Below are 26,693 nucleotides of genomic sequence, written 5' to 3' on the forward strand. Positions count from 1 at the left end.
TTAGAGAGAGTCCCATCGTGAACGAGTGTTGATGCGAAATGCATACTGCATCTCCATGGGGATAATTCTGTCGCAGAGAAGTGCCGGGCTGAGCAAGGCTGCAGAACAGTCAGGTGTGGTACAACATTGGTGTCAGGGGAACATGCCGAATAGCTGTACTCAGTTCACAGAACACTGTTCACTTATAGAATTATCCGGCCATGTAGCTTCTACATCAAGCTATGCAGAGCGCATCATTTACGCGTTTTCAACGGTAGTTTTTTTTCCTCTGACGGACATCGAAGGAACAGTTGTTATAACACAAAAAATAGGCACTTGTGCAGTAACTGGGAAATTTCAGCTATGACGTTCGTGTTATTATAGAACTATGCATGTGCAGGATTGGTTGAATTAATGTGAGATATGTAATTAGATTAATTGATTTCATGTGCAACCGCCTTTGGCATAGCTGACTAGATCTCTGGAAATCACATGCTCAATGTTTCAGTTTGAATTGGAATTGACAGTTAAGAGAAGTTGTTTTGAGAATTGGGATGTATCTTTTGAAATAGACTCAATCAATATGTGCACAACATTTTTGCTGCTACATTGTGATAAGTTTGGAATGGGAGTACCAGTTGCTTACAGCGGCCCGATCACGCTACGTGATGGGCTTTTGGATGCTAATAGGTTGCATAATTTTGCAAACCTAATATTTCATTTAGAAAATCTATGCAAGAGAAAATGAGATTCTATAAATGAAATTATACAAAACGGATACACTGAATGATGATATCTTCATTCCAAAAAATAATAATTTGAATATTATAGAAAAGGGTTGCGAGTTGCAAAAATGGAATTGAGAAACAAACCATATGATATGCAATTGCATACTTTCAATAAATCTCGCTACTAGTTATCTACTTTGCTTTGAAAAGCTACAAGTTTCAAATGCAGCCATATCGTCAGATGGGAAACAGCTATAATGGAATACAACAGAAGTATGCGAAGCTAGAGCGAGGGTTCTCAAAACATCATCAGTGAAGTCTAGAATATTACGAAGAGTCATCCCAGGATTCCGTATGGTTGGCGGTATCAATCAAAACTGCAACTCAAAATTCTACTCTGTTCTAAGGTACCACACAAAACAGGGAACTGAAAGATCAAACGACGGCCAGCCAACTACAGTATGAAGAAAAAACACACTCGGTCACGACAGTCAGAGAGTGGCGCAATAGCCAACCTTACCTAATATGGGAACCGAAGACGCGGCAGGTGGAAGATTTGCTTCAAACAACAACAACAAGACGAAGTATGCCATGAATATACTCATTCCTGGAGGTAAGAGACAAAAGTAAAGCGTATTAATATGTGTAGCCCATCAATTCCGCTTACCTAGGACGGGAACCGCGTTTGCTGCAGGAGGGAGATTGCCTTCAAACAACAACAGTAAGACGAAGAAAGCCATAAATATGGACATTCCTGGCAAAAGATAAAACATGAGGTTTAAAGCCGATATTGAGCTGATCTGTCATTTGTAAAGAGTTAAAATGTTAATTTCACTTAAAACAACATCACACAACAACGATTTTATCTTTCATGCTTTCCTTACATTAGTTACCGAAAGAAAATTTAACTTAACTTAGATAATTTACAAAAGGTAACCATATTTTGTTCATAGTTAGTAAAGCATTATATCAACGATTTTCATATATAATTATATGTGGACAAATATCTTCATTATGTTCAAAACACTGAAAATTCCTTTCCGATTCATAATCTTTATATTTTTATCAATTTATTTCATCATGCTTCATAATTATCTAATAATTAATGAAACATGTTCATCATCATTGACCATAACACCCTCATATAAATGTTTATCTTAATGAATTGATTTCAGTTGCCAACAATAAATACCAAATTATTTTATTTTTCATTCATATACAGATCAAATTTCGTCTGATATATTGTAATAAAAAGTTCCAATTTCAACTAAATTTCAACTGTTATTAAAAGAAACATTTTAGGGATTTCTTAGGAAATTCAAATATCTATACTATATGGTATTCTCGTATTGAATGTAATGTTTAGTTGAAGAAATAATACGCCAAGACATAATTCATACTTGAGTATTCATATACACTGTCCGATCCCTACTTAAACATAATTAGATTGATACAAATACTCAAAGGCACATAAAAATGTATAAGCCTTAATTACAATTGTGCTGTTTAAATAAAACAAATAACTTTTGAGAAAACTTAATATTCGTCCACGCTTTTAATTAATAGAAAATAGTATATTGATTCAACTTCAATTGTCTCCGGCTAATATAACAACCCATGCTCTTATTTAACAAAAACTCAGACGAGCGTCTACATCCGCCCACCTGACCCCTATTTCTCATCCGTCTGATATAATAAAAAACAAACATTTATATAGTGTCTTAGTGAGCACTGCTTGCCACATACTAAGTGTTTTATGATACTTAAAGTGATAACTAGTTGCTGACATCACTACACATCACAGAATATCGTCTTAAGCTCGTCACTATGATTTCATCTTTGTTTGTGACTTAAGTGTCTTACACAAATAACTCCCATTGCTACTATACAAAACAGAATACCACCCTTACGGCCACTTAAACCCCTACAGAAATTTAAAGTCACGTTCATAAACAGATTTTATAAATATTGTTTTAATCAAAATAACGAATCTAAATTACGTTCCAGACATCTCAATTGTTTAATATTATAGTTGATTAAGATAATGGTAAAAGTTATAATGTTTTATAATTTGCAAGTCATTTGTTTACCAATCTGTAATAAATCAAAAAAGCAAATTAGCCGCTACTACAGGGAATCTGAAACAGAAAACAAATTGTCGAATGCAATGTCTATACATTTGAAAAATCAACTACAATGGAAAAATAATTATCAAGTGATTTCATACTCTATAAATTCTGACATCAAATCCCCCAAACCATCGAAACCTATCGAGTTGAATTATGAAATAAAGATTACCACCATAACATTAGAAGTCATCCTGCCATATAAGTCCTGTCTGCACTCTACAGACAGTATAACCCTTTTAAAGAACACTAATCTATCACATATTCAAAAACTTAATCAGCATTTATAGTCGCCATTATAGTCTTATACTGTCACCACTCTTGCATCGTCTAATGATGCACCACCTATCGACAACCTAGATCTCTATAACACCATCCTACTTACCAACATCCTGTATCTCTAAAACACCATCATATTTACCAACATCCTACATCTCTATAACACCATCTTATTTACCAACATCCTGTATCTCTATAACACCATCATATTTACCAACATCCTACATCGCTATAACACCATCCTATCTACCAACATCATGTATCTCTATAACACCATCCTATCTACCAACATCCTGTATCTCTAAAACACCATCATATTTACCAACATCCGACATCTCTATAACACCATCCTATTTACCAACATCCTGTATCTCTATAACACCATCATATTTACCAACATCCGACATCTCTATAACACCATCCTATTTACCAACATCCTGTATCTCTATAACACCATCTTATTTACCAACATCCGACATCTCTATAACACCATCCTATTTACCAACATCCTGTATCTCTATAACACCACATCTTATTTACCAAAATCCTGCATCTCTATAACACCATCTTATTTACCAAAATCCTGCATCTCTATAACACCATCCTATTTACCAACATCCTGTATCTCTATAACACCATCTTTTTTACCAAAATCCTGCATCTCTATAACACCATCTTAATTACCAACCTCCTACATCTCTATAACACCATCGTTTTTACCAAAATCCTACATTACCAAAATCCTGCATCTCTATAACACCATCTTTTTTACCAAAATCCTACATCTCTATAATACCATCTTTTTTACCATAATCCTGCATCTCTATAACACCATCTTATTTACCTTCATCCTACATATCTATAACACCATCTTATTTACCTTCATCCTACATATCTTTAGCTTCACTTATTTCTACTTTTATTCCTATGTTACTAAACCACATAAACAGTAACCACAGACACTACAAGAGTTTAAGTGGAATATTATTGAAATGATTTTGTACTGTACAGCGGTTCTGAAATAAAGGTGAATAGAAATTATGAAATTAACACATAAATACACAGAAGTTGTTATCCCTCGACCAAACTAAAACAAAGAACTAATAATTAGGTGTTCACATATCATTATGGTTGTTGTATCGTTTAACATCTGCCCAAAGTTTATCTTTTTGGTATTCCTGCAAACCTATCAATATAGATGAGAAATAAATGAGAATATGAAAGGCCCGTTATTTGGTGTTTCTTACTTTTATAAGAAATATAACCCCATTGTCAGTAACGTTACTTAACTGAAAAAATAAATCAATTTAAATCCTCATTTAGCAATGAAAAAAGACTTTAAAGAACGAAGAAGACATCCTTGACCTCTGCAATGCTTTCCTGTGTAAAATTATAAGTTACTAATTTTCTTAAAATTAAGGAATATAGAATATACTGGTCCCTAATTTGGATAGCGTTTTTGTGATTGTATGAGTGTGGTACCCGGTTGTCTAAGCCAAAAATGCGACAAAGATAGCACAAACTAGTTTTATTGTTCTATCTTACCAAACCTACAAAAAGAACGGTGTGAACTAGATCGATGGCAGACACACAAGGGAATGACCCAGAGTTTTTGAATGTCGCCAGAGAATACGTTTCTAGGCGGAGCTATGTCCATCCCGGCTATACAATAAGTGATTAGCACAGTACTTACATCAGGGGTCATGTCTCAGACTATACTGACCTAAGAACATCGTAAAAACATTGAAAACAATTCTTACTCTAAACAAAAAGCAAATTTGCATAAGTTTCTCTGTCATAATGTTAGAGACATCCTATAAAGAAGTGTTCTCTAGTGTGACATGAAGCTTATTCAGAAAATGGTGGTGGTAGTAGTGTTCACAGACGATGGTGGTGGTAGTAGTGTTCACGGAAAATGGTGGTGGTAATACTGTCCACAGAAAATAGTGGTGGTAATACTGTCTACAGAAAATGGTGGTGGTAATAGTGTCAATAGTAAATAGTGGTGGTAGTAGTGTCAATAGTAAATGGTGGTGGTAGTAGTGTTCACAGACGATGGTGGTGGTAGTAGTGTTCACGGAAAATGGTGGTGGTAATACTGTCCACAGAAAATAGTGGTGGTATTACTGTCTACAGAAAATGGTGGTGGTAATAGTGTCAATAGTAAATGGTGGTGGGTAGTAGTGTCAATAGTAAATGGTGGTGGTAGTAGTGTTCACAGAAAATGGTGGTGGTAATACTGTCCACAGAAAATGGTGGTGGTAATACTGTCCACAGAAAATGGTGGTGGTAATAGTGTCAATAGTAAATGGTGGTGGTAGTAGTGTCAATAGTAAATGGTGGTGGCAGTAGTGTTCAGAGAAAATGGTGGTGGTAATACTGTCCTCAGAAAATGGTGGTGGTAAAACTGTCCACAGAAAATGGTGGTGGTAATAGTGTCAATAGTAAATGGTGGTGGTAGTAGTGTTCACAGAAAATGGTGGTGTTAATAGCGTTCACAGAAAATGGTGGTGGTAGTAGTGTTCACAGAAAATGGTGGTGGTAATACTGTACACAGAAAATGGTGGTGTTAATATTGTCCACAGAAAATGGTGGGTGTGTTAATATTGTCCACAGAAAATGGTGGTGTCAATATTGTCCACAGAAAATGGTGGTGGTAGTAGTGTTCACAGAAAATGATGGTGGTAATACTGTACACAGAAAATGGTGGTGGTAATACTGTCTACAGAAAATGGTGGTGGTAATACTGTCTACAGAAAATGGTGGTGGTAATACTGTACACAGAAAATGGTGGTGGTGGTAGTAGTGTTCACAGAAAATGATGGTTTTAATAGTGTTCACAGAAAATGGTGGTTATAATAGTGTTCACAGAAAATGGTGGTTTTAATAGTGTTCACAGAAAATGGTGGTGGTAATACTGTCCACAGAAAATGGTGGTGGTAATACTGTTCACAGAAAATGGTGGTGGTAATACTGTCCACAGAAAATGGTGGTGGTAATATTGTTCACAGAAAATGGTGGTGGTAATAGTGTCAATAGTAAATGGTGGTGGTAGTATTGTCAATAGTAAATGGTGGTGGTAGTAGTGTCAATAGTAAATGGTGGTGGTAGTAGTGTCAATAGTAAATGGTGGTGGTAATACTGTCCACAGAAAATGGTGGTGGTAATAGTGTCAATAGTAAATGGTGGTGGTAGTAATGTCAATAGTAAAAATGGTGGTGGTGGTAGTGTTCACAGAAAATGGTGGTTTTAATATTGTTCACAGAAAATGGTGGTGGTGGTAGTGTTCACAGAAAATGGTGGTGGTAATACTGTCCACAGAAAATGCTGGTGGTAGTATTGTTCACAGAAAATGGTGGTGGTGGTAGTGTTCACAGAAAATGGTGGTGGTAATATTGTTCACAGAAAATGGTGGTGGTAATACTGTCCACAGAAAATGGTGGTGTTGATATTGTCCACAGAAAATGGTTGTGGTAATACTGTCCAAAGAAAAATAGTGGTGGTAATACTGTCCAAAGAAAATGGTGGTGGTATTAGTGTTCACAGAAAATGGTGGTGGTGGTAGTGTTCACAGAAAACGGTGGTGGTGGTAATATTGTTCACAGAAAATGGTGGTGGTAATACTGTCCACAGAAAATGGTGGTGGTAATACTGTCCACAGAAAATGGTGGTGTTAATATTGTCCACAGAAAATGGTGGTGGTGGTAGTGTTCACAGAAAATGGTGGTGGTAATACTGTTCACAGAAAATGGTGGTGGTAATACTGTCTACAGAAAATGGTGGTGGTAGTAGTGTTCACAGAAACTGGTGGTGTTAATATTTGCCACAGAAAATGGTTGTGGTAGTAGTGTCCACAGAAAATGGTGGTGGGAATACTGTTCACAGAAAATGGTGGTGGTAATACTGTCCACAAAAAATGGTGATGGTAATACTGTCCGCAGAAAATGGTGGTGGTAGTAGTGTCAATAGTAAATGGTGGTGGTAGTAGTGTTCACAGAAAATGGTGGTGGTAATACTGTCCACAGAAAATGGTGGTGGTAATACTGTCCACAGAAAATGGTGGTGGTAATAGTGTCAATAGTAAATGGTGGTGGTAGTAGTGTCAATAGTAAATGGTGGTGGCAGTAGTGTTCAGAGAAAATGGTGGTGGTAATACTGTCCTCAGAAAATGGTGGTGGTAATACTGTCCACAGAAAATGGTGGTGGTAATAGTGTCAATAGTAAATGGTGGTGGTAGTAGTGTTCACAGAAAATGGTGGTGGTAGTAGTGTCCACAGAAAATGGTGGTGGTAGTAGTGTTCACAGAAAATGGCGGTGGTAATACTGTCTACAGAAAATGGTGGTGGTAATACTGTCCACAGAAAATGGTGGTGGTAGTAGTGTCAATAGTAAATGGTGGTGGTAGTAGTGTTGTCAGAAATGGTGGTGGTAATACTGTCCACAGAAAATGGTGGTGTTAATATTGTCCACAGAAAATGGTGGTGGTGGTAGTGTTCACAGAAAATGGTGGTGGTAATATTGTCCACAGAAAATGGTGGTGGTAGTAGTGTTCACAGAAAATGGTGGTGGTAATACTGTCCACAGAAAATGGTGGTGGTAATACCGTTCACAGAAAATGGTGGTGGTAATACTGTCCACAGAAAATGGTGGTGGTAATACCGTTCACAGAAAATGGTGGTGGTAATACTGTCCACAGAAAATGGTGGTGGTAGTAGTGTTCACAGAAAATGGTGGTGGTAATATTTTCCATAGAAAATGGTGGTGGTGGTAGTGTTTACTATAATATCCGACAGCTGTACTATTAGCGTTATACAAATGAAGACCCGGTATTACAGATGTACCGACCTAATATCATAAGAGTAGTGAACTATGTAGACTAAGGCTATAACCTATCGACATTTCTTCACTAAATGATAAGCAGGAACTGGTTCTTTTTTTCACAAGCTTCTCTATGTACATATCACCTAGAATCTACGCCCTGGCAAAATACCTGCATAGATGTTATAAAAGCACTGTACGTTTTAATGTAATAGCATGTATTCACTCCACCCCATTCCCGAGAGCAATCCTTTGCAAACGTTGTTAGGAGTTGAATCAATGTGAAGACAAACGCCCCGGTGACATAGACTCTGGCTTGTTAGTGTAATTTCATCTTCGTCACACACGCTTATTGGCTAGCCACCTTTCGATTTCCCTTCCCTCTTTTTACTCTGGGGCATGTTTAATTAAAACATAGTCGCCATGGAAAGCATGTAACTGTCAAAATGTTGAATAAATATCTAAATGAATTGACTAGTATTGAATGCAAAGCTTCACCACACAGCAATAAAGGACTTGATGATCCCTGGCCACGTAGCTATTTGAACAGACTATAACGTAATTGAAAATTGTTATTTGCTGCATTTTCAAAAAACAAAATTCGTAAACCTGTCAGGTGTTCAAAGGCAAAATACAAATAAATAGAAAAATAAAGCCGTTATTTTAACTTCGTCGTTTAAAAACTGCAATTTTAAGCACATTACGCACGTATCATACCGCTATCTAATTGGGGCACTAACAGGTTAGGTTATTAGATATCATAGCAATTTCAAACAAGTCACAGATTCATAAAACGTGACGTTGGCCTAAATTACTGATAAAATGAACTTGTATCGAGAATATTTGTTCCTAATATTTCGTGTTCCTTGAGACATAATAAATAGATAATTTGTATATAGTTAATCACCATAGCATATATATAAGAAATCAATAATTTTAAAGCCAAATCTGAATATGCATTAATAAGTCAACAACTCGTCCATATATAGTTTAATTTTCCATTTCTAACAGATGATTTGCTAACTTTACGTTACAGATAAAACTCCATAACGATTACAGATATACCAACAGATGTATCAACTATTATCGTAATGTTACGTATACAACAATCTTAGAGGAGTTGTTTCAACCCTTCAAAATGACCCAGAAGCATATGATGACCTCAATAACGTTCAATCAGATTTAATCACCATTCTGTCCATTCTGTTTACTTTGACACTACGATACTCTATTTATAGATATATTCTTACCTAGATATTGACTGTACACCTCAAATATTGATAGCCTATATATTTTCAGTAAAATAACTAGCTTCGTCAGGAAACTTAAAGTATACAACTATAAATCAACTTGCTTCATGACAGGCGTCGTATACCTGTTTAGTAGTTAATTATATGTATCGAGTATACATTTCCATTTTATACGTAATGATCAATAATTAAATATAAAATATATATCATTTAAATCAGAATTGGATATTATCATATATATCAGCCAACATTGATATTCCTCCTATTCCGCTTTTCTGCGATGTTAAAGCACCTAAATATTTTGGGTAGGCGCGATTGACGTATTGTAAGGTTTGACAATATGAAACATATATAAGCAGTTAAATCTATCTTTTTAATAGCAATGCCATCCCTTTTCATGACAGTTCCTGACGTTCTTCACACGACTTGATGACATCATTCACTGCTGTCAAGGGCAATAGTCCAAAAACACCTTAATATATGAACATAATTTACATGCATAAAAATAAGTTAAAAAGTTAACTGTGTGTATTTGTTGTATGGATTCAGAATAACATTAAAAACGGTTAAGCTGGTTTAAGATAAGAATACCTACCAAGTTGCATTTTTGCCGGAGATTCCGGCGGTATCCAGAAGAGGACTAAAGTAAGTGACGTCAGCAACACACACGGGAGGATGAGAATATAAGCATAGAAAGTGGCTCTCCTTCTGATGGTCAAAGAAAAGGTGAGGTCAATGAAGGGAGCCTTACAACACACATATTTTTTAACATTCCTCACGGCCGGCGTCTCTATCACGTCCCAAACATTACTTACATAATAATCGTCCATAGTCATTTCACTCTCATTTACAAAATGGAGATCGAGTTTAAATCCGTCGTAGGACCACGAACCAAACTTGAGGTGACAATGTTGCTTGTCGAATGGGAATGTAGCTACGTCAACGTTACAGGAACTCTTGTAAACGGCCTGTGGAAGCCACGTGACCACACCGTCATTTCTCACAACACACAGCGCTTCACGATTCTCTACCAGTCGGTCGTCAGCACTGAAAACATGACGTCGTGATAGTTATTGTGTAAGTGACATTGCGTTTCTATATTCATATTAGAAAATCTCAATCGATGGTTTAAGATTAGTTTAGACACCAAACAAATGCGAGATTTTCAGTGTAATGTATGTTAACAGTGAAACATTTCCCTGCTTCATCGTCAATTTACGTGTGATAATAAGACAGGAAATATAACGCTATGAAAATAAACATTTAATTTATTTCAATTTCAAGTTGATGATGATACTTGTGATATAAATGGTACTACGATTCTATAAAGTTTAAACTAGTTTTATATTTCCAATTAAACAAAATTAAAGGCAGTTTCGGTTTTGGTATATTTATTTGAGATATCGCTTTGACAATCACTGAACCATAGAGAAAAACAATTTCTTCACAATACGCCGTGTTCTTCCACTCTCAGGCCATTGTATAAATGTGATGGGTGTTGGAACTTGGACGCAAAGTACCTTATCTCATTTTCACGTCACAGATTGTTGACGTCATCAATAATTGAATGATGTCATGTTGCTGTACTCTGATCGCTACTTGCAGAACCAACCGCAGTTGAAACCGAATGTGTGACGACGTCGAAATATGTCCTGTTTTCCCATTCACAACATACATTATCGACGTAATATTTGTCTTTTATTTAGCGGGAGATAGTTGTCACTTTCCAGTAAACATGCCCGAATGTAGTTCTACAATGAGTATTGGTTTTTGTTCAATTATCTTTATAATTCTCGATTCAAAAAAGACGTTCAGTAAGTAGGAATGCATAGAATAGTGTTCAAAATTAATGTTAAAATCAAAATTAATTAATGCCTATTTGATTCTAATGATATCACTACACCTTATTTGCATATGTGGGCAAAAACGTTAACTTGTTTTTGCCCTCTAGTAGATGATTTACTTGTGGTAGAAACAGGTCACACAACTCGGGGTTGTTGGATATGGGAATTACTTAACACTCGTAATTTATTGTTTTTAAAGTTACAAAAGACACTCCTTAAAGCTCGTGTCTTTTGTAACTTTAAAAAAAAGCTCATTCGTTCTGTGTAATAAATTCCATATACAACAACTACTCGTTAGGTACCCTTATAATGATGCCTTATTCAATGTTAAATTCCTAAGGGCCAAAATGATTTTTTAGATTCGCGGGATTCATTCAATATGCCACGATAAGGTGTTAACACCAAATGAAAACAAATGGACGAACATAGTGGTAAATCTTTATAGATAATTTTATATATTAATAAAATGAAATTTACTCTAGCTCGTGAAATCGAACCCCTAGAAGAAATTGCTTGGAATAAAAGTTACATCATTTAGTTTTTTTCTAATGTCGTAAAAATCGGGAAATAACCGGTTGTGCGGTAATTAATGTCGTGGAATGGGCCTCATTCTCACTGATCCAAACAGTATAATTCGTGTGACATTTTCCAATCTGATACTGAGAATTTACCCTATCGTTTGCCTTTCGCGTTTATACAGAAAATGCTGACGCCGTTATGCTACAAGTGAACTCGGCCGTTACAGCCTCTAGCCCTATCCGTTGAGACCACTTGTTCTACTCCTAATGATATAATATGCTTTGACAACTACACTCACTTTCGCTAGGTGTCGTTTTAGACATCTCCTAATGATCACAAAGCTGTCAATTGAAAACGATAGCAAGCTAAATGTTTTTAAACTGGGTTTTTTTCCGTACATTTACGCAGGCCTTTGTCACTTAGGACAAGAACGAACGTTGAAAAAAGAAGATAGTGGCGTATTAAATCAGAAACTCAGTTTACACATTGTATGTTTACTTGCTTAAGTCGTGAACATGTAACAAACAATAAGTATGTGCACACTCTAGTGTTAATGATAGGCTGTCAGCTATTTCACTTGTATATGCACACATATATATTTTAAAATCTAATACAACCTTTACATTTTGTATAACTAGATACTCTTCTGACACTGACACAATGTCTTGTTTACATAACCTTTACATGTAAACTGTAGGTATTACTAGGTACTCTTCTGACACTGACACAATGGCTTGTTTACCTTTAAATTTGTAATACAAGGGCATAGTTCTTATTAGATGTAATGTCATGTTAGATCCTTGTATGTCCGATTTAGTACGATATATATGGTTTGGTTTACTAGTTGTACCAGTTTAATTTATTAAGTCATATTTTCTTATGTAAGCACAGTTATATATGAGGTGTTATACCCTATTGGCCCAGTCTAAGTGGCTAGTTATTTTTACTTACTAGTTATACAATTTAATATCCGGTGTCCATATCTCGGTCGCTTTTAAATGGACCTCCTCTACGTCCTTGTACTCGCTCATATTCCATCGCAAGTGAACGTCTGTCCATTCCTGAAACAGAAAAATACATTACAATGATCATGAGATGTTAACTCTCTTAAAGACGCATCTTTTTGTTTTCTTTTTGGCCAATTGATGAAAAGTCGATATAGGACCCAAATCTATATTTAGTTATCTTAATTGGTTATTTTTTTCCTTTCAAACTATGGATGGTCTATGTTAAGAGATTGGGGAAAGTAATATTTTAGGGGAAATATGGACCACACGTCTCGGGCACACAGACGTCAGACGGTCACATGTATCCAAAACCGTAACTTCACATATAAATTGACCATATTCAATTAAAAATGTGTTACTTCACAAAAGGCTTTCATTCCTAACAGTGCCGATAAATTTCTACCAGTATCGGGTTTCTATTCCGGCTTCTGTGGCTTAAGGTGTTAACATCAGAGCCAGTATTCTAGTCGAAACTTAGCAGTGCATGCAAGTGGAATAGCCACTTAATCCAAGAAACCTAATTTACAACGCGGGATGTTTCTCTTTGTGTTATTTATTTCAAATTAGTTTCCGACTGATTCATAAAGACTTGTGGTATCATTTGTTTTTCCCGATCGTGTTATGCAAATTGTGACAACCATTAATTATCGTTAATTCCAACCTAGAGATCGGCCATATTCAATTTCACACCAGGAGGTAATCGAGTTATGCTTTCTCGTAACGGTGCACGTGAACAAATGTTTCAGAAACTGAAATTATCAAAATTATTTTGAAGAGAGTTGAATTATGAGGAGTCCTACAGGCACACATGTTTATGATGTGTGTACATAGCAATGCTTTGTTGAGCTTTATTAACTACATTCAGTTGTATAGAAAGTCTGCTTGGTTGGCTTCACGTCATTTATCATCTTAGGTCATTTACGGACGTCCTCCCCCGTATGTAGGTCATTTAAGGACGTCCTCCTTCGTATGTAGGTCATTTAAGGACGTCCTCCCCCGTATGTAGGTCATTTAATGACGGCCTACCTCGTATGTATTGGGAGTCTGCTCTACAGTCGTGTTGTCTCTTTGCAACAGTGGAAACTTTTGCCCTCTTATAGTACTCTCTTCCTGAAGTATTCCGCCAAAGACACCTAACAGCACACCCCACCTGACCATTGAGCTGACAACAGGTAAACCAGGTAAGCAGGATGCAGAAATGATCACTACTTTTATAGACTATGGTGTATCGTGGCATGAAAACAGAACACATATGTTAGAATGACGTTAACAGAAATGATTTAAGATTTAACCGCCTTTTCAATTATGAAATGAGACAGTTACTGGGCAGCTGTAAAACAGAGGGACTTTTACATTTAAAATTAATGATATTCATAAGTGTGAATAAGGGATACCGAATAAAAAAGGCACCAAGCCAATGATTATTCCAAGATTGCGTTAAAATGAAGAATATTTTATAATGCAACAGAAAAAAGACAGCTTTGGATGAATAGGGCCTAAAAGATGGTTGTGTAGTACGAGCGGTATGATTGCGTGTTAATGTCTGAAGGCTGTGCCAAAATACCATGGTATCCACGAATGTTTACCAGAATGTCTTTTTACCCTAATGTCCGTGTGTATTCCTTGCCAGACTGCGCTAAAGTCCCAAGTGCCTTTATCAGACTTTGAGCTCCATACCGCTAACTTAACTGTGTTATTACGTATTCCTTGGCCGGACAATTTACATATATCAAAATGTATGTTCACAGAATGTCTCTCTGGCCAGCAAATGATACATTTGATCCCATGTCCTGGCCATAATGCATTAGCTGGGTTAAAGCATATAGCACTATGTTCTGAAGAGGGGTGACGAAACACACTAAAGTGTTGTCATCAGCTTCCATAAAGAACTCTCGGATACCGTACCCAATGGAAAGCTTGCCCATTGGGAAAAGGACATGCAGATAGCTAGCTAATACATACATAAACCCAGCAAGTATGTGGATTCTAATGATTGTAATAAATCTACGAATTAAAGCGAAATAAATGGGTCATTTGATTGCAAATCGCACCATTAGAATGCATGGGGCTGCCTCAGATTCCAGAAAATACAACAGTGCCTCTGCTATCTACCTAAACATTACATCAGTGATCCCAGCGGAGCAACAAAAATGGCATGAATTTTACAGCATTCCGCCACGTATTTGGGATAAAAATGGCCATTGAAAAACAAAGGCAGTATACCGTGCTGACAAACGAATAATTCTTATATCCATGTCGACATTCTTCTAAAATAATTGTAGAAAATGCCTCATTGTAGCTAACGGTTGCAATTTACATAACATGTATATACTATTCGTTGTCAGAGCACTATTGAAATATAGATTTGATATGAAGTTAACTTTGACAATTTGCACTAGTTCTACAGTACAAAATAACAAGGGATCAAGCCGTTATGTTAAATGCATTGTTCAGTTTTCCTGGTAGTCTTCAGACGAATCCTTATGATCGCTCTGAAGAGTTCGGTTGTTATTAGCAACACCCTCTTTGTCAGCACTGATCCTACTAAGTCCTCTTGACGCTTAACACTCATCTCCCTTGCTACCCTGGCCGTTCGCTCAAACAGGCTGCGTCGTCAAAACGATTAGTCAATAGGAAATTGATTCAGCTGATCTTGTGCAATCTACTATCTTCATGAATGTCAATTTATCCTATAAGCTTATTTAGAATACAGCTTAAGTACACGGCCAGTGTTACAGATGCTTTGACTGCTTGACAAGAGGCCTTCACTGATTCGAGCACGTAACAAGATGACGCCTAGCACAGTCTACCGAGTCATGACATCTGCAGACTCCGACGACGATTGCACTGCTGCCGCTGATACCAGTTCCGTTTAACCGTCAATTCTGACGTTAGAGGGCGGAGTACTGGTTCATATCAGCAATGGCATTATCTACAATTTAGTCCCCCTTTGGTCCCCACCTCACCGAACCATTCAACATGGTCTCTCTGACACAGGTATCTGTCCTTTGTAATATAGCCTTCGACATCTTCACAGTGTCCATAATACATTACAGTTCAATATCAACATTACTCGACACATGGACTATTATATGAATATCATTGCATGTGAACATACATTAAACAACATGAAATTGGATGCTGATTCTAAGGGATACCGACAACCTAGACATCAGCTGTAAATGTACAGCGATAGGATTCCAATGTAACTACGTCGTTGTAACCCAGATCTCTGAATGCCAAATATACCCTGGCTAAAACCTGGCATTGTTTCATTTCAAGAAACGTAGCTATCAAAACCAACGCTGACTCCATGTCTGTTTGAGCAATGTACTTACTTGAGTGAGGCCGATATGACGTTAATAAAAGGCCCTATCATGAGCCCCACCCAGCCCGCTTTTATTCGGCGGAGATATTGCGGTTTCTATATAAAACTTGATGTAATTATATTCATAGATTGGAAATCGGCTTCCCTATCTTGAAATACATGCGATACGTCTTATGGTGAAACTCGCCACACGTAAAAGGAGCGTCGTGGTAGGATTAAGACATATGTTGAATGTGATCGTTGTACTATATAGAAGTAAGGACAAATTCCTATTTCACTACAAAGACATATTCGTTAAGAGTTTGGAAGCTTGTGCCCTTACTACGGCGGGATGTCCAATAAGTGTATCTGTACCAGCCTCGGCGCTCTACCTCTATGCGTATGCAGAACACGATAAATCACAGTAACGTTTCCTCATAATCATGCGATTACAATTCGAGGCAAATTGAAAATTCCTCCACAAAACGTATGTATTAAGGAGAAACTATCGATCGGAGTTGTTCTTGTGCGAAGTTTATTATATCAGGGTATAGGCTGTGTTTATTACATGATAACCATTCACGCTGTACGTATACCTATTATCCATGGATATACTGTAGATCTACATCTAAACCGTTTCAAAAACCACTGTAAATGTACGTCAATATCGTCGACAAAAAACTTAAAATCTACGTTTAAATCGCCGAAAAATCACTGTAAATGTACGTCTTAATCGTCGAAAAAACACTGTAAATGTACGTTTAAATTATAGAAAATACACTGTAAATGTACGTCTAAATTATCGAAAATACACTGTAAATGTACGTCTAAATTATCGAAAATACACTGAAAATGTACGTTTAAATTATCGAAAATACACTGTAAATGTACGTCTAAATTATCGAAAATACACTGTAAATGTCCGCCTAACTCGTTGGCCAAACACTGTAAATTCATATCTAAATCGTCGACAAAATACTTTAAATACACATCTTAATCGTCGTTATTATCAAACAGTATATCTTAATTGTAAAAATGTCCAATAATATAATCTGTAGGGCAATGCATTGCACATTAATTTACACCCCCATATATCAATCATGGATTTCTAACACACTGTTTTATGCAGGGATCCATATGGAATAAATGTAAAACTAAAGTCATGAGGTCTGTTGATGAATTTAAATCAAGGCGGTTAGTAAGGTACCCGTATGGCGTTAGATTGGTGGGTATGGTAAATACTAACACGTACATACGGACAGTAAATATAATCAAATGATGATTAGTGTCTAGACTGTCCTGGCTCACCAGCCCGAGTTGGATCTGTATGGAATACTGATAGACATATTCCTCAAGGACATATGAATATATAGTCATCAAATAAAACACAGGTTTGAAGAACCTTTATGTAAAGAAAATATGCTTGAGCATTCTTATTTGTTTGTTTAATTAATTGACGTCCTATTAGCAGCTATGGTCATGTTAGGACGGCTTGCGTATATGTTGTGAGAGGTGCGTGTTGTGGGAGACTGCGGTATATTCATGTTGTGTCTTCTTGTATAGTGGAACTGTTGCCCTTTTTATAGTGCTATATCACTGAAGCATGCCGCCAAAGACACAAAGCAACACCCCCCACCCGGTCACATTATACTGACAACGGGCAAACCAGTCGTCCCACTCCTTGTATGCTGAGCGCTAAGTAGGAGCAGAAACTACCACTTTTATAGACTTCGGTGTGTTTCGGCCAGGGGACAGAACCCAGAGCCTACCTCACAGGGGCGAACGCTCAACTCAAGACCAAAAGTGAGGCGATGCCAAGGGAGGCAATAGGTCATTCTAAGCTTGCTGCATTAGCCTTATCTACCTTGCTTTTGGTTTTCTAAGTTGGAGTTGCAACATATGTCATTACAGTATGCGAAACGCCAGGAATATCCGCGGCGACACTGAGCAAGGCGTGCGAAACGCCAGGAATATTCACGGTGGCACTGGGCATATTCAAAGGGTGTGTGAATATATTCGCGGTGGCACTGAGCATGTTCTCGGGGTGTGTGAGACGGCAGGAATATCCGCGGTGACACTGAGCATGGCGTGTGAAACGCCAGGAATATTCGCGGTGGCACTGGGCATGTTCTCGGGGTGTGTGAGACAGCAGGAATATCCACGGTGACACTGAGCATGGCGTGTGAAACGCCAGGAATATTCGCGGTGGCACTGGGCATGTTCTCAGGATGTGTGAGACGCGGAAAATATGTTTTCGATGTGTGAGACGGAAGAAACACTCTTAATGTGTGTGATGCTGGGATATTGTCTATGTGCGAAATGCCGAGGTTGATTTGATATCTATGTGCCAATAAGCCAAAAATGTGTGTGAGAGGCATTCATCGATTTAATAGACACTAGCGATGTAAGATACAAGGGTATGTTATCTTGTGTGATCCATGTTTGGGTGTCCTTGATGTGTGGGAGCAGGGGAAATGTGCATGTCATAAAGAACGTACATAAAGTATCAATGTGTGTAACCGTTTGTTGAGTCCGATTCCAAGTCTATGAGAAACCATATCACAGAAATTCCAGTTGCCATACCAGCAAAGTAATTTAAGCTTTAGGACAACTAGAGAAAATATGCATGATTAAATCGATAAAGAACACAATGTAACACTTTTATTGTTTGAATAAATTGCGTTCATTGTGTTAGCAAATAACACTAAATCTCCATAAATGATAGGTTCAATGTACAATATATGTCTTGAAAGCCGTTGTGCGCTGTTCCAAAGATCCTGGCTGAGTGTCACAGAAATGAATGTATTTTGTAAAGCCATCTTCCCGAGAAATACAAGAATGCTTTTAGACTGTGTGTGCCAGCCGGAGTGGTAAGGGTATTCCTCTCCCCCAATCAGTACGCTTTGTAACGCTACTCTTGGTCGCCGACATGTTGACACATTAATTCACATACGAAACTACCGCTGTTAGTACCTGACAAACATAAACCGTTCCGAAAGAGGGCGCTGTATGAATGATTCATTAGATGGATCCAAGGCTATGTGGACACCGGGAAAAGATGACCAGGCTAAAGCTGATCGTGTAGACTAAGATTCTACATAAATCAAGTGAAGGAGCGGGGCACAAGGGACGGGTCAAATTGACCGAGCTGTCTGTCCGGCACTGGACCGTCCATACACAAAACTCCTCACATCAAATTAGCACGATGGTCCCACGTCCAGACGAAACTCAGGGCGCCAAGCTTATTTCGCTACGTCGTGCGATGTATAAAAGCCATCTCGTTTTTCATCTGATTTCGTACATTTGTCAGCGTATGGAAGGTTGTAGACAATCAGTATCGACGTTGTACGAGGCTAGAGATAGCTCTGTTTCCACCAGACGAACGTTGGCAGATTTACATGTAACGTGTGATTCGCAGCAATTAACATGTTCGTTTAGAAATAATAAGTGTTCTTACTTTTTGTATTTACTCACTGATGTAAATGAATTATAGGGAAAGCGAACGAGTTACAACACCTTCATTGAATGCAAAAAACCCACTGTTAACATGACAACTCTCTTTCCTCATTAAATGATTTATATATTCCATGTCGTGGGAAGCTATACACTGATCAGAGCATTTAAATTGATGAATACTCAACAGTGGAAAACTTATTCAACGACTTAACAATGTCTATCAAGAGTGGTCATCATCGAGCATCCATCAGAACATTGGTGGAATGGTGGAATAACAATTTATTGTTTACGACAGATTGACAGGATCAATAGTACACGTTACACATGATTTACATTTGAAATGCTCATATCACAGAGTTTATCATAAATATTATTAAATATTATTTGGCACAATTTCACATAAAAATAGTCCAAACCTGAAAGACTAATTTGGTAGTTGTGAGTTTCACCATGTGTCAGTATAGTCTCCGAATCATGTACTGTCAGGCTATATTTAAACAACGTCGTGAAAACGTTACGGGACAAGGCATTTGCTTAACAGGTTTTCGCACATTTCTACAAGCCAAGGAGTTATAGTGTGATGTTATGAATAATTTGATACTGGAATTGCTGCACGCGAAAGCATCACACACAATCTAAGTTCACTAAAACTGAGGCAGGGTTATGCAGAAGAGACGAGTATTTCCTCGAGATTAACGACCACATGATACACGTAAAGATAGAGTCAAGCTTAGAGCTGACCGCGATTCATTTCATTCCATTCATAAAAATAACAAAACCTAAAATAAACGAGTAACAAAGAACTTAACATTTGCATGCCTGAAATCCAAGGTTGAGTGGTGACAATCTTTGTCGTTTATGTGAAGAAATTACCAAGATATTGATATGGTAACATACGTCCGAAAACAGACACACTGATATTGAACATAATAGCATTGTTGAGTAAAATATTCAGGAGCAGTCAAATATTGAATTAGCCACGATTTGATCAGTATTGACAAACACGTGTCCATTTATAAGACCAAAATACATGTATGGTAGGGAAGTCAATGATTTCGGAAAAATATATTTTGACTATATCTTCTACGCTGCAACTGGATAGGTATGTATAACGTTAAAGGGCCACTACCTTTCCGAAACGGCTTAATTTTTGAAACAGGAATGTAAAACGAGATCAATAATTTTGTAGAGTCGCAGAAGTTATTAGCTATACGTTTACTAGCACACTTATCAACACCTTCAGAACTGTTAAATTAGAATAAATAAAATGTTAATTTTCATAACGCGGGTCGTTTTATGTTTCCCGCCGTCGTCCTAAATGCCGCGCGGTAGTTGACTATCACTGCGCCAGACGACAAAACAGCGAAATGAATTTCCACTGTTATCGTACATTAGACAGGAAATCTTGCATATGTTTGGTGTTGTAACCTCATCTTAAGCCATCGATATATATTTTCTTTTGTTATTAATGTTTTTAAGAAACCTTTAAATTTTGCTCCGGAGAGGTAGTGGGCCTTTAAACAAACCGTTTGCATTAAATCTTGATAAATTAATTTACGCCCTGTGATCCAAAGTAACGTCATAGGAAAAACAGCATCAATAAATGAAACATTCCACCATAGTCAATTTAATTCACTAGACAATGCACACAACGTTTTTGTCATCACTTTAGCGCTTGGGTGTGAAGATGGTATTTGCCTTTAGAAAAAACAGAAGCATGCGACTGCGCATGCGGTATGGCTTGGTTGCCGAATCCTGCGATTAATGACGTCATGACAGTAAGTTGCAAATGGTGATGGACGTTTCGAAAATACACGAAATCTGAAAGGAAGCAGCAGCTACGTAAAGAAATTTGAAATAATGATGCGATCAATCAAAATCTAAAGGCAAGATACGCAATGAAGTCGCCAACACACATTGACATAAAAAGTACTTATACATTTATTTAAAACAATGTGCCTACAAGTGGATCGTCACACCTAGCACCAGAATCTACAGTCACGCCTAGCACCAGAATCTACCGTCACACCTAGCACCAGAATCTACAGTCACGCCTAGCACCAGAATCTACCGTCACGCCTAGCACCAGAATCTACAGTCACGCCTAGCACCAGAATCTACCGTCACACCTAGCACCAGAATCTACAGTCACGCCTAGCACTAGAAACTACAGTCACGCCTAGCACCAGAATCTACCGTCACACCTAGCACCAGAATCTACCGTCACGCCTAGCACCAGAATCTACCGTCACGCCTAGCACCAGAATCTACCGTCACGCCTAGCACCAGAATCTACCGTCACGCCTAGCACCAGAATCTACCGTCACGTCTAGCTCCAGAATCTACCGTCACGCCTAGCACTAGAATCTACCTTCACGCCTAGCAACAGAATCTACCGTCACGCCTAGCACCAGAATCTATCGTCACACCTAGAACCAGAATCTACCGTCACGCCTAGCACCAGAATCTACAGTCAGGCCTAGCACTAGAAACTACAGTCACGCCTAGCACCAGAATCTACCGTCACACCTAGCACCAGAATCTATCGTCACGCCTAGAACCAGAATCTACCGTCACGTCTAGCTCCAGAATCTACCGTCACGCCTAGCACTAGAATCTACCTTCACGCCTAGCACCAGAATCTACCGTCACGCCTAGCACTAGAATCTACAGTCACGCCTAGCACCAGAATCTACCGTCACGCCTAGCACCAGAATCTACCGTCACGCCTAGCACCAGAATCTACCGTCACGCCTAGCACCAGAATCTACCGTCACGTCTAGCTCCAGAATCTACCGTCACGTCTAGCACTAGAAACTACAGTCACGCCTAGCACCAGAATCTACCGTCACGCCTAGCACCAGAATCTACCGTCACGCCTAGCACCAGAATCTACCGTCACGCCTAGCACCAGAATCTACCGTCACGCCTAGCACCAGAATCTACCGTCACGCCTAGCACCAGAATCTACAGTCACGCCTAGCACCAGAATCTACCGTCACGCCTAGCACCAGAATCTACCGTCACGCCTAGCACCAGAATCTACCGTCACGCCTAGCACCAGAATCTACCGTCAGCGCCTAGCACTAGAATCTACCGTCACACCTAGCACCAGAATCTACCGTCACACCTAGCACTAGAATCTACAGTCACGCCTAGCACCAGAATCTACCGTCACACCTAGCACCAGAATCTACCGTCACGCCTAGCTCCAGAATCTACCGTCACGCCTAGCTCCAGAATCTACAGTCACGCCTAGCTCCAGAATCTACCGTCACGCTAGCACTAGAATCTACAGTCACGCTAGCACTAGAATCTACATACGCTAGCACAGAATCTACCGTCACGCCTAGCTCCAGAATCTACCGTCACGCCTAGCACCAGAATCTACCGTCACGCCTAGCACCAGAATCTACAGTCACGCCTAGCACCAGAATCTACCGTCACGCCTAGCACCAGAATCTACCGTCACGCCTAGCACCAGAATCTACCGTCACGCCTAGCACCAGAATCTACAGTCACGCCTAGCACCAGAATCTACCGTCACGCCTAGCACCAGAATCTACCGTCACGCCTAGCACTAGAATCTACCGTCACGCCTAGCACCAGAATCTACAGTCAGCACTAGCTCCAGAATCTACCGTCACGCCTAGCTCCAGAATCTCTACCGTCACGCCTAGCACTAGAATCTACAGTCACGCCTAGCACCAGAATCTACCGTCACGCCTAGCACCAGAATCTACCGTCACGCCTAGCACCAGAATCTACCGTCACGCCTAGCACCAGAATCTACCGTCACGCCTAGCACTAGAATCTACAGTCACGCCTAGCACTAGAATCTACAGTCACGCCTAGCACCAGAATCTACGTCACGCCTAGCACCAGAATCTACCGTCACGCCTAGCACCAGAATCTACCGTCACGCCTAGCACCAGAATCTACAGTCACGCCTAGCACCAGAATCTACAGTCACGCCTAGCACCAGAATCTACGTCACGCCTAGCACCAGAATCTACCGTCACGCCTAGCACCAGAATCTACCGTCACGCCTAGCACCAGAATCTACCGTCACCCTAGCACCAGAATCTACCGTCACGCCTAGCACCAGAATCTACCGTCACGCCTAGCACCAGAATCTACCGTCACGCCTAGCACCAGAATCTACCGTCACGCCTAGCACCAGAATCTACCGTCACGCCTAGCACCAGAATCTACCGTCACGCCTAGCACCAGAATCTACCGTCACGCCTAGCACCAGAATCTACAGTCACGCCTAGCACCAGAATCTACAGTCTCAAAGCCCAATCTCACGCCTAGCACCAGAATCTACGTCACGCCTAGCTCCAGAATCTACCGTCACGCCTAGCTAAAACACCGCCTAGCACAGATCTACGTCACGCCTAGCACCAGAATCTACCGTCACCCTAGCACCAGAATCTACCGTCACGCCTAGCACCAGAATCTACCGTCACGCCTAGCACCAGAATCTACCGTCACGCCTAGCTCCAGAATCTACCGTCACGCCTAGCACCAGAATCTACCGTCACGCCTAGCACCAGAATCTACAGTCACGCCTAGCACTAGAAACTTCAGTCACGCCTAGCTCCAGAATCTACCGTCACGCCTAGCCCAAGAATCTACAGTCACGCCTAGCACGCCTAGCTCCAGAATCTACCGTCACGCCTAGCACTAGAAACTACAGTCACGCCTAGCACCAGAATCTACCGTCACGCCTAGCCCAAGAATCTACAGTCACGCCTAGCACTAGAATCTACCGTCACACCTAGCACCAGAATCTACCGTCACACCTACCCAAACTACTCACCCTGCACCAGAATCTACAGTCACGCCTTGCACCAGAAATCTACAGTCACGCATAGCACCAGAATATACCGTCACACCTAGCACCAGAATCTACAGTCACGCCTTGCACAAGAATCTACAGTCACGCCTAGCACGCCTAGCACCAGAATCTACCGTCACACCTAGCACCAGAATCTACCGTCACGCCTAGCACCAGAATCTACCGTCACGCCTAGCACCAGAATCTACCGTCACGCCTAGCACCAGAATCTACCGTCACGCCTAGCACCAGAATCTACAGTCACGCCTAGCACCAGAATCTACCGTCACGCCTAGCACCAGAATCTACCGTCACGCCTAGCTCCAGAATCTACAGTCACGCCTAGCACCAGAATCTACCGTCACGCCTAGCACTAGAATCTACCGTCACGCCTAGCACCAGAATCTACCGTCACGCCTAGCACTAGAATCTACCGTCACGCCTAGCACCAGAATCTACCGTCACGCCTAGCACTACTAGAATCTACCGTCACGCCTAGCACCAGAATCTACCGTCACGCCTAGCACCAGAATCTACCGTCACGCCTAGCACCAGAATCTACAGTCACGCCTAGCACTACTAGAACCCACCGTCACGCCTTGCATCAAAATCTACCGTCACGCCTAGCACCAGAATATACCGTCATACCTAGCACCAGAATCTACCGTCACGCCAAGAACCTTTTGGCTATGAGTTGAGCGTTCGCCCCTGTGAGGAAGGCTCTGGGTTATATCCCCTGGCCGAGTCACACCAAAGTCTATAAAAGTGGTAGTTTCTACTCCTGCTTAGCGCTCAGCAAACAGGGAATGGGACGACTGGTTTGCCCGTTGTCAGTATAATGTGACCCGGTGGGATGTGTTGCTTGGTGTCTTCGGTGGCATACTTCAGTGATATAGCACTTTAAAAAGGGCAACAATATCCCTATACAAGAAGACACAACATGAATATACCGCAGTCTCCCAAAATACACAACTCGCACAATATAAACGCATCACACCGCATACATAGGAGGCCGTCCTTGCATGACCATAGCTGTTAATAAGACGTTAATCAATCAAACAAACAAACAAACTGATAAACTGTGATGTATCCAGACCAGATCAACTCTGATGGAACAAACCAATACAGCGTGCGGGCCTAATAAACTGGTGGAGAAAAGCAATACAGTATCCGGGTCTTACTCTGGTGGAGCAAAGCAATACATTATTCGGACCTGATAAACTGTGATGTAACAACACAATACTGTATCCGGACCAGATCAACTGTGATGGAACAAACCAATACATTATCCGGGCCTGATAAACTGGTGAAAAAAAAGCAATACAGTATCCGGGTCTGATAAACTGTGATGTAACAACACAAAACAGTATCCGGACCAGATCAACTGTGATGGAACAAACCAATACATTATCCGGGCCTGATAAACTGTGATGTAACAACACAAAACAGTATCCAGACCAGATTAACTGTGATGGAACAAACCAATACATTATCCGGGCCTGATAAACTGTGATGTAACAACACAATACTGTATCCGGACCAGATCAACTGTGATGGAACAAACCAATACATTATCCGGGCCTGATAAACTGTGATGTAACAACACAATACTGTATCCGGACCAGATCAACTGTGATGGAACACACCAATATTTTATCCGGGCCTGATAAACTGTGATGTAACAACACAAAACATTATCCGGACAAGATCAACTGTGATGGAACAAACCAATACAGTATCCGGGTCTGATAAACTGTGATGTAGCGACACAATACAGTATTCGGGTATTCGGGATAAATAAACTGTGGTGGAGCAAACCAATACAGTATTCGGGCCTGATAAATTGGTGAAGCAAAGCAATAAAGTATCCGGACCAGATAAACTGTGATGGAACAAAACTGTTCAGTATCCGGGTCAGATAAACTGTTATTGAACAAAACATTTCAGTATCCGGGCCTAATTGATTATGATGAAATAAACAATACAGTACCCAGGCCTGATTCTTTATGATAAAACTATACAACACAGTATCCGGGTCTGATTAACTGTGATATAAACTACAATACAAGGATTAAACAATGTCATTACCCATGCCCGATATCACTAATACATACACTTCATAGTGTTATATTGGCTGTATTGAAGACTATCCGGGTCTGACATTTTTCAGTCGTTCTGAATTGACAGGCGGGTAGGGCGAGTTCCTTCCTCGTTAATGACGGGTTGAGAAGACACATCTTTGTTTTACAATGACATAAACCAAATGAGTATTGGTTGACTGCGACCTGCTCCAGCCGTCGCCGTACGAGATTGTGTAGGAGCAGCCATTAACTGAATTCGATCGATCGACTCTTCTCTGGTTTCCAAAATACTAAGTAAATTTTACACCTATAAACTGTGTTCCCTTGGCAAGTCAAGCTAGCACGGTCTCCTTCGTATAGCCCTTCATCGTATGGTAGTGCGCTACATACTATACACAGAATTGCGTCAATAATTATCTATCTTACCGCGATGAAAACTGGATAAGGAATTAACTA

At 39.7% G+C, this 26,693-nt stretch overlaps 1 protein-coding gene across 7 annotated transcripts in view; it reads right to left on the minus strand.

The window, feature by feature from the left end:
- The window catches only part of LOC138322727 (neuronal acetylcholine receptor subunit alpha-10-like), a 134,017-nt gene that overhangs the window by 13,483 nt on the left and 93,841 nt on the right, over positions 1-26,693 (minus strand). For 3 of the 7 annotated variants that reach the window (XM_069266789.1, XM_069266787.1, XM_069266788.1), the window contains exons 4-6: positions 12,495-12,604; positions 9,776-10,227; positions 1,228-1,314 (exon numbers count right to left, since the gene is read on the minus strand). In XM_069266789.1, coding sequence (XP_069122890.1) covers positions 1,228-1,314; positions 9,776-10,227; positions 12,495-12,604 — 649 coding nt within the window. Of the gene's footprint in view, positions 1-1,227; positions 1,315-1,374; positions 1,462-9,775; positions 10,228-12,494; positions 12,605-26,693 lie in introns of all 7 variants that reach the window. The other 4 variants (XM_069266794.1, XM_069266792.1, XM_069266790.1 and 1 more) reach the window with 4 other exon arrangements.

Source organism: Argopecten irradians, chromosome 5 (assembly GCF_041381155.1).
Source record: "Argopecten irradians isolate NY chromosome 5, Ai_NY, whole genome shotgun sequence".
NCBI lineage: Eukaryota > Metazoa > Mollusca > Bivalvia > Pectinida > Pectinidae > Argopecten > Argopecten irradians.